This window comes from Sardina pilchardus, chromosome 1 (genome assembly GCF_963854185.1).
Source record: "Sardina pilchardus chromosome 1, fSarPil1.1, whole genome shotgun sequence".
Lineage (NCBI taxonomy): Eukaryota > Metazoa > Chordata > Actinopteri > Clupeiformes > Clupeidae > Sardina > Sardina pilchardus.
The window spans coordinates 20,575,799-20,592,910 of record NC_084994.1 but is presented as its reverse complement, the minus strand read 5'-3'; the positions used below and the strand labels follow the sequence as shown (position 1 = coordinate 20,592,910).

Below are 17,112 nucleotides of genomic sequence, written 5' to 3'. Positions count from 1 at the left end.
GAATCACACACTAATCCAGAGCAGTGAGCTGCCTGCCCAACCAGCGGCGCTCGGGGAGCAGTGAGGGGTTAGGTGCCTTGCTCAAGGGCACTTCAGCCGTGGTGGATTGGTCGGGGATCGAACCAACCAGTACACCACGGCTGCCCACCAGTAAACCAGTACACCAGTACACCATTAGATAGATAGATCGATAGATAGATACTTTATTGATCCCCAAGGGGAAATTCAAGGTCCCAGCAGCTAATGACACCACACACAACATACAATACAATGTAAACAGGAAAATACAAAGCAAATCAACAAATCAACGTGACTACAAGAGCAGTAAAATACTATGGATAAGACGTGCATGAATGTATTGAAGATTGGTACTGTGATCCAGAATGAGGTGTGTGTCAAGTTGGTAGTGCAAATAAGTCCAACAGTGCAACAGTGCAAGATCACATTCTAGTGACCAGCAATAAATATGTACAGTACAAAAAGTAAGCATAGTAATAACTGTACTAGTATAAATATATGGACAATTAAAATAAACCTAACATAGTAATAATATAGGTTATAGCAGCAGTGCAAGGATAGTTAGATATGGGTGCAGACATTAGTCATTGGTCAAATATATGGACAAAAAGACGGTAGACATGTAAGCCATGCCATGTAAGTGTGTAAGAGGGTGGAGGTGCAGATATATAGAAGTCCAACTCTCCTTTTCCCTTCACTGAAGCATTGTACAGTTGTATGGCCCTGGGTACAAATGACTTCCTCAGTCTGTCTGTTGTGCATGTCATGGAGCGTAGTCTCCAGCTGATCAAGCTTTTTTGCTGTATGATAGTGCTGTAGAGTGGATGACAGTCATTGTCCAGGATGCTGTGTAGCTTGTTCAGGGTCCTTTTGTCTGATACTGAAGTGATGCACTCCAGATCAGCTCCCACAACAGAGCCAGCCTTCCTTACCAGCCTGTCTAGTCACCCAGCATCCCTCTTCCAGTACACCACGGCTGTAACGACTCCCGGAGGGGAATGGGGTGAACAGTCTGTGGATGGGCTGGGGAACAGTCTTTGAAGATGCTGCTCACCGTATGCAAGTGTCACTCAGTGTAAATGGCCTCAACGGAGGGGAGTGAGGAACCGGTATGTCAACTGGATTATACAGGGGATTGCCCTCAGAGCAATTAAGAGTTAAAGTACCTTTCTCAAGGGCACAACAGGGAATTTAACCCACAATGTTCAGGCTACTGCACACCAGCTCCATAACTACTACCGTCACCCCATTTGACCTTTTGTTAGGGGACACCTCACTTCATGATAATAGAACATACTCTGAGTTTCCACAGAAAACCATAAATGATGTTCAGAATCAGTTTTTTCAGTTGTATTGACTGTGTGTATTGACAAATTTGACTGTGGATCCAACTAGACTACACAGACATTTCTTTTTACATATGATACATATGATATGCATGGTATACAGGCAGAAAACAGCAAGATGCATTTAATGATCATTTCTGACTAATTTTACAACATGGACACAATATAAACTGTACCATTAATATATGAAAGATGCAAACGAGAGTGCACAGAGAGCACATGTGAAAGGGAAGTGTGTGTCATTACAAACAGCTGTTGGCTGTTATCACTTGGTAAACAAACTTCACTGCTTAGTAAACAAACAAGTTCCATACAGAAGAGTAAGTGTGCAACAATAAGATTAGCAGGGACGCAGACAGGGGCGCTGAGGGTCTTTGTGTAGGGCGTTGATCACCCTGCCATTTGGGTGAACACTGGGTGAAGATTTAGGAATTTGACAATCGGCCTTGCGCTTGTGGTCTTACCTAAGAATATATTGTAACTTAGAGAAAGTGATTTAGGAGTAAGAGGACATCTTCATCAATCTACCATACCGACTCTAACCAGCAGAGAGCAGTATAATATGAAAATGTGTTAAAAACCCATGGACGTAACATTCCAAAAACTCACATTCTCCTGACCGCACCTTAACTCCAAGGCTCACTCTTTGAACGCACACCACCTGTCCACGTCTCGGATACATTTAAAAGAAAGCGGCACTCAAGCCACCTGATTAAGTAATCTTTGAAGTGACATTGGTTTGATCATAAATAGAGGTAAGTGAAAGAATTAGAGGGTGAGTGAAAGAGAAACATGAGTAAAGGCTGATTCCATCCTGAACTGTCCATTTTGCTATTTACAAACCATACATTCAGTACAGTCTTTTGAATTGAACACAACACACCATGCCCCTGCATGGAAGAGTTGTTACTGACAGATTGGGATAATGTCATAATTAGTGGCTTGACTGCACAACTACATTCACGTAAGTAAGGTTCTATCAAAACCATCTTAATGATTACATGAATATTAATGTGTGAACTTGCTCTCTTGATCCGATACCTACCAAGCTGTTCAAGCAGGTTAAGCTGTCTCGCTCCTGAGGTTCTCTTTTCAATATTGTTAATACCTCCCTCCTGTCTGGAATTTTCCCTTCTTGTCTTAAACATGCTTTGGTTACTCCTCTGCTAAAAAAAAAGCATAATCTTGATCCCTTGGCTTGCGGGAGTTACAGGCCAATCTCTAACCTACCTTTTTTGGGTAAAATTAATGAGAAGGTTGTTTACAAGCAGCTTTGCTCTTATCGATCTCATAACACCCTTTTCGATCCCTATCAGTCTGGTTTCCGTGTGAATCATAGTACAGAGACTGCTTTGGTCAGAGTTATAAATGATCTTAAAATTGCCACTGATCACCATAAAGTATCTGTTCTCGTTCTTCTAGATTTAAGTGCTGCATTTGACACTGTAGATCACACCGTTCTACTCCAACGCCTGCAGGATCTAATTGGCATCCAGGGTACAGCTCTCGCTTGGATTTCCTCCTACCTAAATGGGAGATCTTTTTCTGTCTCTATGAATAGATTCTGTTCAGATATTATGAACATCTCATATGGGGTACCTCAGGGGTCAATCCTTGGCCCTTTGCTTTTTACTTTATACATGCTACCACTTGGGTCTATTATCCGGCACCATGATATTTCTCATCATTCATATGCGGATGATACCCAACTTTACATTTCTATATCTTCTGATGACCCCAGTCCAGTAAATTACCTAATCAGCTGTATCTCGGACATTAAGAACTGGATGGCCCAGAATTTTCTATTGTTAAATGAAAATATTTTTGCCCCTCCGAATAGATTATTTTATGTGCTCTTGCTTAACTCTTTTAACAAGTGAATTGTATGGATGTTCTCATCTTTGCAAAGTGTTTTTTATTGAATTGTTCTTTTTCCAGTGCTGCTTTTATTCTTATTTTTAACCCTTATAGGGTCTTCGTTTTTTGGTTACACAGGGGGTCCTGCTGGGTCTGGTAGACCCATGGCATTTTGGGGTCTTTAATTCAACATATTGAAACCTTTTTTTGCTAAAATTTATTAGAATTTGAACTTTCTCACTACATCTGCCATGATCCTCAGATTCTGAAACTTCTTCCTCTGCATCATCTTCAAGTCCCCCTGTATCTTCCAGTATCAATTCTAAGGCAGTCTGAACTGAGAATCGCTTTGCCATCTGTGTGGTATTCATTCCCGCAGGACAGATGGTGAAATGTGTGGGAATATGGGTGCAGATATTGTTGGGTTAGGGGTTGGGTTAGGGTTGGGTGCTCCAATTTTGTAACAATGTTGCAACCTTGTGTGGGAACTGCACTGGTGGCTCACACTAAGGGCCCATTTACCTGCTTTACTCTCTCTCTCCCTCTCTCTCTTTCTCTCTCTCCCTCACTCACTCACTCACTCTCTCTCTCACACACACACACACACACACACACACACATACACAGGCCCAGAAACCTAAAAGGGCAAATGAGGTAACACAGGACCTATGATTTCCACACATTATAGCCCCGGGTCCAGTAGACCCGCGAAGACCCTGTATGTAATAGAAATGTGCAGGGGGGGGGGAGATGCAGGGGGGGTTCATTTTTTTTTTTTCTGAATTATGTTCCTCACACAAAATGAGCCAAGGCCAATGAATCTCAGTTTGAAAAATAATAATTTGTATCACTTTTCTTAAGATGAAAACTGAAAACGGGTCCCACAGACCCGAAGACCTTATAAGGGTTAACCATTTTGTGTGTCCATATATACGTGTGTGTGTGTGTGTGTGTGTGTGTGTGTGTGTGTGTGTGTGTGTGTGTGTGTGTGTGAGAGAGAGTGTGTGTTCATATATGTATATTTTCCTTTTCATTCAAAGCACATTGAGTCTATGTATGCCATATGAAATGTGCTATATAAATAAAATTTGATTGATTGAACAGTGACAGAGCATGACATGACAAACACTAGTCAATTGTCAATTGTAGAAACATTATTACTTTTTTTTATCTTCAATGTTTAATCACAATGTGTTTGCTTGCAGCCGCCTGTAGCACCCCTGCATGACATACTGTATGATATACAACTGAAATCACAATGGAGTCAGATCAACAATCAGGTTAGTGCTTAAAGCAACACTAAAGAGTTTTTTGTACCTCAAAATAATGTTTCCAAAATCATTTCAGTGGTTTATCAATTTGTAACAGGGTGAACGGCACTTCAGCTTTCACTTTGCGATCCTCTATCGGCTATAACCGCACTATGTAACTTTACAAGGTGGGGTAGTGTATCTGTAGTTCGATGAAATGAGACATCAGAAACTACAAATTTGACTTGCTTCGATGTCGCAATACAACATACTTTCATAAAATCATGCAACATATTCTACCTTGTCTGTTATTTGCTGGATAAACAAATAGTGTGTGTGCGACAGAGGAAAAGTGCTTTAGTGTTTCTTTAAAGGAGTCACAGAATGGATTACTAATGAATGGATGATTAATCATATCCCCTCAATGTAAAGACATTTGCTGTTATGCTACATTAGCCTATCACTTAATGCTGTGCAAGATTCACTTGCCGTTGCAGTCACAAACTAAATTAACAATTGCTGACTAGAATTAAATTATATTTTATCTATCAACTATTTGTGGGACAGCTAATTAATGTTCTAACACCTTACCTCTTCACTTCAACAAGGATATGGTTGAAACAACAACTAATAAGGTTTAAACATTTTGATAAAACAGGTCTTGTTCCTTTCAATGACTGACGTGGATTGCACTCTTTCCCACACACACGCACACACACACACACACACACACACACACATTTATACAGTTGGCCTTGGGCGTTGGCATTTCTGGAAAAAAACGACAGAACACAACGACAGAACGACACAAACACTCAAACAACCAATGCCCTCCTCTGCCTTTCCCTACCTTCGCTGCCATGTGTATCCTTAGCGGGAAGATGCAGCATATGGGGTGAAATATTCACAGGAAACCATAGAAATTGAATAATTGTGTTATTACAGTATATCCGATATTAGTAGTATAGTCATTCCATATCAGAACGCTTGAAGTACAATCCAAATGCAAGCATGAAACTTCAGAGTGTTACCTTTCATTTGAGACCAAGTTTCTACACAAAGGAGTTCACAAGCAATAAGCATTTGATTGTAAGTCAGTATGCATTTTGGATAACCAAAAGTCCTATGGGGAGTTTTCAGGGCATAAACACATGAGTATACCTTTGCAAATAATGGTCTAAAGTACTCATATGTTCATTCTATAGTGATTTACTTTTGTACAGAGCTTCATAAGACCTGGTGTTTGTGTTTGTAAGTCATATCACGTGACTTAGAGGGCTGAAATGTAATCAGTTCAGAGATGCTTGTAATCTGGCAGAAAGAAAAAAAATGTATTTGTACTGTGTAACTCATCACACGGTTATGCTGATAGTTGCCCAAGAGACTACAGTGTCAGGCATTGGATTATAGACCAAACTAGGTGTGAACAGTAGCCTCTGAAGAAGGCACTGTGCACTTTTAGGTGAAAAAATTGCCATTGAGAACCAATGAGTTAAGTTAAAGAGACCCTATGCAACTTTTTCATTCAAGAAATTGCTTAGAAATCGTTGTTTTGCTTGACTGGCCAGTTTTATCGAAAACAGTAATATTTCCTCCCGCCACCAGTGTCCCTATCCGCTATTGCAACCTTGCAGTTTGTTCAGGAGACGATCGAAGAAGAACCACGCTTGCAATTTATATATAGCCTATATATGTACAAATATACACGCTAAAGCTGTCGGGGAAGCTCAGCAGAGAAATATGCAAACATAAAACGAGCGAAAACGAAAAACAAAACCGAAACCGGAGATGAAATTGCCAATCCTGCATAGTTTCTCTTTAAGTGACATTCATTTTAGGCAAGTAATATTAGCAAAAGATAAAAACTAAAATTCTACTTACTAAACATTTTAAGTAAGTGTAACAGGGTCGTCAGGGCAAATGCCTGACACCCCATGTCTGTAGCCTGACTACGCCACCCTGGGGCCTAGCGCCTTAGGGAATCTTTTAAGAGATCAAGACCTTTATTGGAACAGAGCTGCACAGGTTCTTTAAAGCATAAGGAGACATGAATTCCGTAAATAAACGATTTATTGAACACAAAAGACAGACATTCTAACAAAAGAGGGAAGAGCAACAAATAACAGAGGCAGGCAGAGCTTGCCTGAGGGGGCAGGCTAATATCAAGGGTGATAATTTCGCACCAAACACAGCAAGTCTATGAAAGTGTCTCACACAGTAGTGCAGCTCTCCACAGCAAACAACTCTCAGTTACACAAGTTCCCCAGCAGGTGACTAGCCCCCCCATTAAAAACACTCCGCCTGCTCACAAAGAAAGACAATCAAACCAAAAGTAACTGGGACAAAATAGTAAATCAAACATCAAACAAAAATAAAGGAAGACAAGACAGCAGCCTGACCAACGCAGTCCGAAGAAGCAGGCAACATCACATCACCCCTGCCGTGGTCCGGACAGGCAGGGCACCCAGCTACAGTACATACAACGATAAACATTAACCACAATGACAAAACTAACACAAACAGAAACACTCAAAAAGGTGGCATACCTGGTGGTAGGCTCTCGTGTGCTCGGACGCAGCAGAGCCTACATTGTTGCTAGCCACCAAGCTCTTAAATAGGCTGCACAGAGCCAGTTAACCAATTAAGGTTATTGACCCGCCCCTCGTTAGCCAAGGCAGGCCAGAGGGAAGACACAGGGCCAGCAGTTAGGCCGTGTTCAGCAACGAAAGCAAACATTTCTGTCATCAGGAAATACTTGCTAATTTGGTGTGATTAAACATAGAACAATAGAACTAGGTGAGTGTTCATTGAATGCATGCATACGTGTGCGCATTTGCGCGACAGAAACCGAAACTAATCCGTGGCAAGCTCCGCTTCAAACTGTTGGAAGGCTATTTAATTATTTAACGGCATTTAATAGAACAATGTGGATTCTTGCATCTTCCATAGAAACAGAGGAGAGATGGCTATAATGCTCTATTTAGCATTGAGTATTGTTAAGTCACGTTTAATATAACATGGTCAAAAGACATAGCCGTAACGTTGCTCCACAACTCGAAATAGGTGGGCGGTCACGCACGTAAAGTCACGTCGCGGACAGTCAAATCCGATCTGAGTGTTGGGAGCTGTTCAGACTGAGACGCATCTGTCCATATCCGATACGAATGTGATGTGAAACTACCTCCCGGATGTGGTTTACAACTGTTTCGCAAAAATCGGATTTCATGTGACCTGTCACTGTTCAGACTTCAAAAGTGACATCCGATACAAATCTGAATGGGCTAAAAATCGGATTTTGGCTGGCAGTCTGAACGCAGCCTATTAGAGTCTATCCTACTATACATAAGGAGAGATATTTTGTTTTACAGTGTGTGTGTGTGTGTGTGTGTGTGTGTGTGTGTGTGTGTGTGTGTGTGTGTGTGTGTGTGTGTGTGTGTGTGTGTGTGTGTGTGTGTTTGTGTCTGATAAAGGCATTGCTGGTCAAGAGGACAATATTCTTTACTGTTGTGTGTTGTTCTTTTAGGAAGGAGAAGGAGAAGAAATAGCTTGCCTACACCTCCTGGAAGTGAGCATTTTGTTTTTGAATTCAATTCATTTTTATTTTCTAATATTATAAGCTAACTTATTGATGCATGGGCGGTAACAGGCCATGGATGTTTTTGATAATACTTAATAGCAGTAATTTTGTTCCAACCATTTAATAACACAACTCAACACAACTCTTCAGATAGTTAGACCAGTAATTACAGTATGCAGCAAAATTACCAATGTTAATTAAATTGCATGCAAAACAATGCATTTCCTATTTTATTTTCAACTTGAATAATGCTTCCATTCTTCTACTTTTGAAGAAAATACGCTTCTCTTGAGCATACTCTGACAAACACCTACACAGTATCATTTTGATCATCAATTGTGCTACCTTACACACATCTTGAGAAGCCACAGTAAATACGAAACAAACATTAGAACAATAATGCAGCATTTACCCATAATCCAAAGAAGCAATTCACTAAAACTGGCAAGTGTTGTTGATTAACACTGAATGTTTCACTCTGAGACATGTACTCCTAGCTTTTAAACCTGATTATTTTGCTATGCACTAACAATGGAAATGTACTTCTGAAATATAATGTCAGAAATATAATCATCTAATATCAAAATATCTATCAGTGATCTCTGGCTGTTTCTCCACAGTGTCTCCTCTGAGGATTGTGCTGCTGGGTAAAACTGGGACAGGAAAAAGTGCCACAGGAAACACCATCCTGGGGAGTGACATATTCAAGCAGTATTTATCTCAATCTGTGACTGAAACATGTAATAAGCAACATGCTGAAGTAGTTGGGAGACAAGTAACATTGATTGATACACCAGGATTGTTTGACACAGAAAAGATGCTAGATGAGTTGGAAAGTGAGATAGAGAAGTGTGTTGAGTTGTCTTTTCCTGGGCCTCATGGCTTCCTGCTGGTGATCAGGCTGGATGCAATATTCACAGAGGAGGAGAGGAATGCCGTGAGGTGGATCCAGGAGAACTTTGGTGAAGAAGCGTCTCGGTACACCATAGTGGTCCTCACTCATGGAGATGTGCTGGAGGGAGAACCAGTGGAGGGGTTTCTGCAGAGACGTCCTGCTTTGTCATCTCTTATAGAATATGCTGGAGGTAGATATCATGTCCTCAACAATAAGAGTGAAGACAGGACTCAGGTCAGAGAGCTACTGGAGAAGATAGAGGCCATGGTGGAGGAGAATGGAGGAGGACATTACATCTATAAAGAGACTCAGAGAGAAATAGAAATGTCAGGTAAAATGAAGATGGCTGCTTTAATTGCTGGGTTTGCTGGTGGAGCAGGATTAATAGCAGTGGCAGGAGTACCAGGAGCAGCAGCGATAGTGGCAGAGCAGCAAGAGCAGTGGGAACAGGAGTAATTGGAACAGGAGCAGGAGAACCATATGTAACCCTATAGAATTTTGGTTATAAGTTTTATTTTCATGTTTGTTGATTTACAAGGAATGTGAATTCATAATGAGCATAATGCAAATGTTAAAATGAATACTAATTCATAATGTTATTATTGTCATTGTTAAAAGGTTAAAAATGTGATAAATAAGAAAATAAGGTTACCTGTAAGAATAAATAAATAAGTTAGCTTAATTTACTTACCTTTTGATATGAAGCCAATCAGCATCCGGGGTGAGAGGTCAGGTTGGAGTAGGAAGTGGGTGAGTGGAGGAGAACGTGAGGAGAGAAGGAGAAGACACGAGTGAGAGAAGCTACGCAGTTAAGCTGCTAGTGGGAAACATGAGTAAAGCACGACGTTTAGAGTGAATTTAGGATATGCAAGTAGACAAACAACCCGTGCGTCTTGTATGTGTATGTTAATGTGCTTTGACGTTGTTATTACCGGAGTTTGTGTCGTGTTTAATGTGGAAGGATTTGTGAATTCCAAACCGGCATTCACGCGAGTGGATAGAGAGCTAGTCAGCCCGACTAGCTCCAATGACCAAGAAAGACTGCTAACGAGAGACCTGCTAGGCCCTCGTGTTTGTGGCTTTCGAGGACGCCCTTGCCTATCACATAAGCTACAGCCTCCGTCAGGAAAGACGACGCACCAGCCATATCACCAGCCCCACGCTGCGTGATGAAGGGGAGCGGACATCTTGCCCTGCGTGAGTTGTGTTTTTTTTGTTGCGCCACGCGCGAAACAGCCATTTTGTTTGTTGGCTTCCACACTGTAAAATAGGGATGGGTATTGATAAGTTTTTATCAATATCGATGGCATTATCGATTCTGTCTATCAATCCAATTCCTTATCAATTCTCTTATCGATTCCCAAAAAATGTAGGTGCACCCACATTTTTCATTGCATCGCCTTTAACGCCAAAAGGTCACCTTTTATCGCTCTCCTTTCATATAATGTGAATGATTTTTTAACAATAAGGCGTAGAAAAAGCTTGTCTTTATTTAAAACACAATAAGGAATATACATATTCTTTATAAAGAAGTATAAAGATGTAGGCTATATATAGCCTACAGTGTGTATATATATAATATAATATAATTCTTTATATATTCTAATCTATAGCCTACTACTGACATTTCTGATATTCATGACATTCATGACTATTCATATTACAACTCTGCCTCTTTAATTCAGCTGTCGGCTTGAAGCCTCAAATTGTAAACAAAGTAGCATAGTTGGCTAGCTTATTATAGTCTACTGGTTGGACTGTTCAGTTTCCCCACGTGTGTTTAAGTTGCAAGGTAGGCTAATACTTTGTCTCCTTGGGACAGGCCCTTTTGAGTCTTAGAGTTGGAAAACATTGAGATCAGTCAACTTGAATGCAAGAGTTTGAATCAAATTTGTGCAGTAGCCTACGCTATGATGCTAACCGAAATTAATTACAATGTCGCTAGTTGTCTTCTATGCGTCATTGCTTTTCACGATTGTGAATGTGCATGTCGAGGGACGGGTGTCGCGCACGAGAGAGGGAGAGGGAGAGAGAGAGAGCGGGCCAAGGGGGTTACTTATATACAGTTTGGCAAAGTTGCACACATAGTCTACAATTAAAACTTGTGAAGGAAACGTATGCTTTCACCCGAGCAGCGTCAGGTGCACCTAGAATTATTTTCAGGCATACTCTTAAACATTTTGGGCGCATATGCACTCTGGAGCCCTGGACCGGGCAACGTTAGCACCCCTCCGTAGTCTGTCAAACACATGACACTCTTGGAGCTTAATCCCATGCTTCACGGACAAATGTTTTAACATACTGCTGGTATTACTACCCTTACACGATTTGACTTGTAGTATGAGTCGTCGCAGAGGGCGTGTGGTAGGCTAGTAACACAAAATTTCAGGAAAACCGGAAAAGGTCCGACGTCATGCAGGCTGAGGGAATCGTTAAGGGAATCGATAACAAAAAAGACGTACGATGTCGATGGAATTGATAAGTTAAACCCGGTTCCAAGACGGAACCGGTTATCGATGCCCAACCCTACTGTAAAACCCAACTTGCTGTTTGAACTTAAATATTTATGTAACCATGCTGCGAAAGAATTTTATGTTAAAGATGAACTGAACTGAAATTTGAAGTAAATATGATATAACAGATGTATTGTATTTCTTCTCATTGGTACAATGATTAAAATGGCTGGATTTGTTAAAAGGGACAAAATGATACGGTGAAAGTGGTGTTGTTGTTACACGGGCGCCGCCATGTTGGATTTCAACAACCAGCTACGTCACTGGCATGGTAGGTCAGTCTAGCGCCTATGACTAGCACTAGTTGCGCAGCATCGTAGATAGTGAGTCTGTGGCTAACAAGAGCCCATTTGGGATAACTGACATGGCTAAGGACACGGAAACTAACAGGACTTGGCCCCTGGCTGCAGTAATGAAATGTATAAGGTAACAGCTGGGGTTGAGTAACCTTTTCCCCGCAGGGTACTTTGACAAGGAACCAGCCCTCAACGCATAGTTAGTCCTATCTGCCTAAACTGGCTAGCCCTCCGACAGCCAAGGATTTCGAGTCTGAAGCAAACAAGTCAACAAACTATTTAGAGAGCTGTGCTTTTGACACAACAGGGTCGGTGACAGAATGTCACTTTACAACATCTTACAAGCCCAAGTGGATTTTGAAAAAAGTTTCCACGAGTCAAGTGATGCTACCGTAGGCCTACGTGCGGTGTAGAGCAAACCACCGATGCTATCTGCCGCAAAACAGGGCGCTGAAACGCAAACGCCAGGCAGGGGTTTAGTTATCCCCAGCATGTCTACTAGGCAAAAGGCTGGATGTAACGTTGTCGTCAAAATACAAAAACGTATAATCGCATACACACACAAATAAAGCTAACTGTAGGCTTTAGCGTTCAACAAAACAAACTGACACACTGGGATAGTCACAAAACAAGCTAGCTAGACAACAAACGATCCAACCTAGGGAAAGGGCTCACTTCCAGCCTCTAAACACGTTAGAAACACGTCTTATGTCAAACTAAGCCAGCACTTTGACCATAGACTCCATATTAAGTCATGACTCCAACGATATCACGATCATAATGCGTTTATAAGCTGCTAACAACCACAGCGGGTCTGTTACACGATGTCCCTTTCTACTCACCCTGAAGCTAGCTGATGTTCACCGTCTCAGGGCAGATAATGCAGTTCAAGTTCAATTTCTGAGTTCAAATCGCAGAAATAGCTGTCCATAGTACGAGGTATCCGTGGAATATCCATCCGTGCAAAATCCATCAGTGCAATATCCATCAGCATCCACAACGAACAAATCTGCCAACTCTGCACTTGCCTACAATACACGGCAAAACTTCTCCGTGCACTCGGGTATAAGTGCAGATCTTAGCAAGCGATTTCCTTGTCGGTCAGTACGTGGTGGCACAAATACAATTGAATGCTTAACAATAAACATAGCCTTAACTCGACAAAGGCGTCTGCCAAATCCCATAACCATAATTCAAAACAGCTGTGACATTTTGATCAGATTATGCAGCATGCCTATTCTGCTTACTGCACATTAAGGCTAATATTATACATCAGTATTCCTTATTGACTAGCTGGAATTATTTTTTTCCCTTTCATCCTATGTTTAAAGCAGGCATACGTGGGCATATAATTGGGCTACGGTTTTTTTTTTAATATAGCCTATAGGACTGCACGTTGAACAGGTAGACTAGGATGAAAAGTTTGAGAACCAGTTTCAAGAATAGCCATCAAACTGCTATATGATGACGAAATTGATCATCTGTATTTTATTCTCTCTACCCCCTGCCTTGTCAACAAAATTATTCTAGTCGTGATTTCTGTTTAATCCTGCATAATGTTGTATTATAGCGTTTATCGGCGCAAAGTGACTATAGGCGTGCGTCTGATTGTGTCAACGTTTTTTCTTAACCTAAGGGGTGCTGGGGCCTGAAACTGATCGTCCCCCATCTGGTGATAGTCAGACACTACATGCTTGTCCATCAGATGCTCAAAATGTGTAACCCATGACATTAAAATAGCTCATTTTCGTGAGTATATCATATGTTGCAGCTGTTGCTTCTGAGGCCCTACCATGCCAGTGACGTCATTGGAATTGAGCGTTCTAATACTAACAAACGCATTTTTTTTGTGTTGCTTAAAAAAGGCTATGTATTAAAAAAATTTATTCAAATTTTTAGTGCAATTTAGTTGTAATTGTGATAACCAACACGTCTTCAACGTTAATTATTTCAGTTCAGTTCATCTTTAAGACAACAAAGACAATGGAGTTAACTCAAATAAATCTTGCTATTTGACTCAACTCAATTCTAGTTTGTATGACTTGATAGCTTTAGTTGATATAACTTGATACCTTTAGTTGATTTAATTTCAGCACTTGATACCTTTAGTTGATCTAACTTGATTACTTTAGTTGACATAACTTCACCACTTAATATACTTAGTTGACATAACTTGATACCTTTAGTTGATTTAACTTCAGCACTTGGTAGCTTTAGTTGATATAACTTGGCCTTAAAGGGATATTCCGCCATTTTTGGAAATACGCTCATTTTCCACCTCCCCTCGAGCAAAACAATCGATATTTACCTTGTTCCCGTTCATCCAGCCATTCTGTGAGTCTGGCGATACAACTTTTAGCTTCAGCCTAGCATAGATCACTGAATCGGATTAGACCATTAGCTTCTCGCCTGCTAGCTTCATGTTTAAAAGTGACTAAGATTTCTGATAATTTTCCCATTTAAAACATGTCTCCTCTCAAATTAGAAAGTGCAATAAGACCAACTGAAAATGAAACCTGGCGTTTTTCTAGGCTGATTTGACATGGAACTACACTCTCATCTGGCGTAATAATCAAGGCAACTTGCAAACGTACCATAGGCGCAGTGATATCGTACGCAGCATCTGAAAATAGTCCCCATAGACATCAAGCAGTAGTAGTGCCAGTAGCTGCAAGTTGCCTTGATTATTACGCCAGATGAGAATGTAGTTCCATGTCAAATCAGCCTAGAAAAACGGCAGGGTTCATTTTCAGTTGGTCTTATTGCACTTTCTAACTTGAGAGGACACACGTTTTAAATGGGAAAATTACCAGAAATATTAGTCACTTTTAAACATGAAGCTAGCAGGCGAGAAGCTAATGGTCTAATGCGATTCAGTGATCTATGCTAGGCTGAAGCTAAAAGTTGTATCGCCAGACTCACAGAATGGCTGGATGAACGGGAACAAGGTAAATATCGATTGTTTTGCTCGAGGGAAGGTGGAAAATGAGTGTATTTCCACAAATGGCGGAATATCCCTTTAAGCTACTTAAGCTGTTGGATGATTTCACTGCAATGCTATTGAGTTACATACACCAACTACTTAAATGTAATGTAATTCTCACCCCACACATCTAATACAATTTAACAATTAATACTGCCCAATATGTTTCTTGTTTTATTGAAGATATAGCTTCATAAACCAAACAACACTGAGATCCAACTCGAGCTTCTTTAATAGAAACACATGAGTAAATACAATTACTTTTTGGAACAAATACTTATTTTCTATCAGTTACACACCCCATGAAGGCTTGAATTCATGAAGATTGTTTTTGTATCACCGAGCCAATCATTTGATTCAAGAGAGAAGACTCACATTTTTGTCTCAATTAGGAATGCAACAAAAATAAAAATAAATGAATTGAAGGCTTCATTAGGTGTGTAATTGATAGAAAAGAAGGCTGAGCTACTCCTTTAAAACAGTACCAACACATGATGTCATCAAAATTCAACATTGGTACCATCTCACTATGGGCAGATACTCATACTACCATAATACGTCATGTGTTATCTGTTATTTAACGCATCCTATTTAGGCAATCACCAATACTAAAATGTATCTTACATTGTAAGTAATAGAAATTTAAGGCAACATTTTCCATTTTGGTGACCTCTTAAACAAATGTTTTGGCATTAAACAATGTGCAGCCAGTTACAAATAGAGCAATTAACCAAAGAATAAAAAAGTGCATCAAAAAAGTGCATCACAAACAACAAGATTGATCACAGACACACCGTGGATAAAACCCCAGTGCGTGTTACCTTCCCCAAAATAAATCCATACTGTGCGTTTTACTGTGTCCCCCAAAAAAATACACACCGTGTGTGTTGCTGTGTTACTCTGTCCCCCAAAGAAATCCATACCGTGTGTGTTACGCTGTCCCCCAAATTAACACACACCGTGTGTTACTGTGTTACTCTGTCCCCCAAATAACAAAACAACAAAAACAACAAGAGAGTCCATTTCTCAATCAAGTTCACATTTTGTTCACATTTGGCCAAAGCTTAAACTGCTTTAATCTTACATGGTTTTCCTCAAGAGTCTGTTTCTCAAGCCATGAACCAACGCAGTGCAATGGCCTCCACCAATGTCCATGAGCACCTTCTGAATGACTTCAAATGTGTACCTTGTATCTTTGGGGTAGTCAATGTTCAGTGCGTAGAGCAGACCCATTAGAAGTGCCACAGCTGTTGGAAAATCACTGAGCGACGGAAGGATGATTTCTTCCTCGATGACCACAGCGAAACCAAAAGTATCATTCCCGTCTGCCACCACGAGGATGCCCACTGTCATTCCTCTCGTCATGTCCTCCTCAGCAACTGTGGCCTAAAAAATGGACAAACATGTGATAAAATAAACCTTCATTGATTCTGTTGTTGTGGCCAAAACGGCATTAAGCATGAGACACCAGTGGTTCCTAAACATTCTCCCCGGAACCCAAACTAGTGAAAATAGCTGACCTGCAAGCTCACAACACTTCACAATATTGATATTGAATATTAATAAATACATAAATAAAAAAGCGCAATGTGAGCTATTGAGTACTTAAAAACTTATTTCTAAAGGAAATCATTTAAAAAACAAAACAAACAACACCCAGTGTGAAATGAGCAGTGCTTTCATTAGCCCCCTTCAGATGGTCGAGCCAAAGCCAAGCTATTTGCCGATGCTAATTCCTTTCGCAACTTCAGGTGCGGGTGCTAACTGGTGCTACTTGGGGCTATAGACCCCTAAATTCTGGCCCACCCAAAATGTTAGGCCACTTGGCTCGACGACCTGAAGCCGGCTACTGAGTTAATTTATGTGCCACAGAAGCTATGTGAAGCCTGGACAATGACATTGAGGCCATGCTGGCATGGACATATACACATGTTGGAGCGGTTAGCGCTATAGGGCTATTTACTCCTGATTGGTCCCAACCCGCTGTTTAGGTCCTAAAATACAGGATATGTACATGTAAGGGTAAATCCATAACAATGGGGAGGGATGATCTGCATTGACAGAAAATATAAAATATACCTGAACTTTCTTGTAAAAGTTGGACGCAACATCTTTGAGGTAGTGGGGGAGCCCCATCAGCACGATGGTCCTTCTCCATTGGTTGGAACACTAAAAACAATTGACAATACACAATCAATGGAACAGCTTCAATCAGATAGCATCAGAAGAGAGTATTTAACAGTAAATAAAGTGTGTGTGTGTGTGTGTGTGTGTGTAAGTGTTAAATACTGTAGCTCTATGTCCCTTATATACCAATTTCATCCAACCAGAGAGAGACACAGATACAGGATAAACAAGGATAAACATGAAACAAAGA

The 17,112-nt window shown here is 40.7% G+C and overlaps 1 protein-coding gene across 1 annotated transcript; it reads left to right on the top strand.

Moving 5' to 3' along the window:
* Nucleotides 1–1,983: 1,983 nt before the first annotated feature.
* Nucleotides 1,984–13,699, top strand: LOC134084204 (GTPase IMAP family member 9-like). The gene is made up of 4 exons (XM_062539857.1): nt 1,984–2,119; nt 4,427–4,501; nt 7,995–8,036; nt 8,669–13,699. Exons 2-4 carry the CDS (start codon nt 4,480–4,482, stop codon nt 9,397–9,399), a joined length of 795 nt encoding a protein of 264 aa, XP_062395841.1. The 5' UTR covers nt 1,984–2,119; nt 4,427–4,479; the 3' UTR covers nt 9,400–13,699.
* Nucleotides 13,700–17,112: the final 3,413 nt, after the last annotated feature.

Bases quoted from the DNA above. Each gene is read 5' to 3' on its own strand.
- LOC134084204 (XM_062539857.1), top strand. From the start codon at position 4,480: ATGGAGTCAGATCAACAATCAG. The intron at 4,502-7,994 runs GTTAGTGCTTAA...TTGTTCTTTTAG, and splicing joins GGAGTCAGATCAACAATCAG to GAAGGAGAAGGAGAAGAAAT. The intron at 8,037-8,668 runs GTGAGCATTTTG...GTTTCTCCACAG, and splicing joins CTTGCCTACACCTCCTGGAA to TGTCTCCTCTGAGGATTGTG.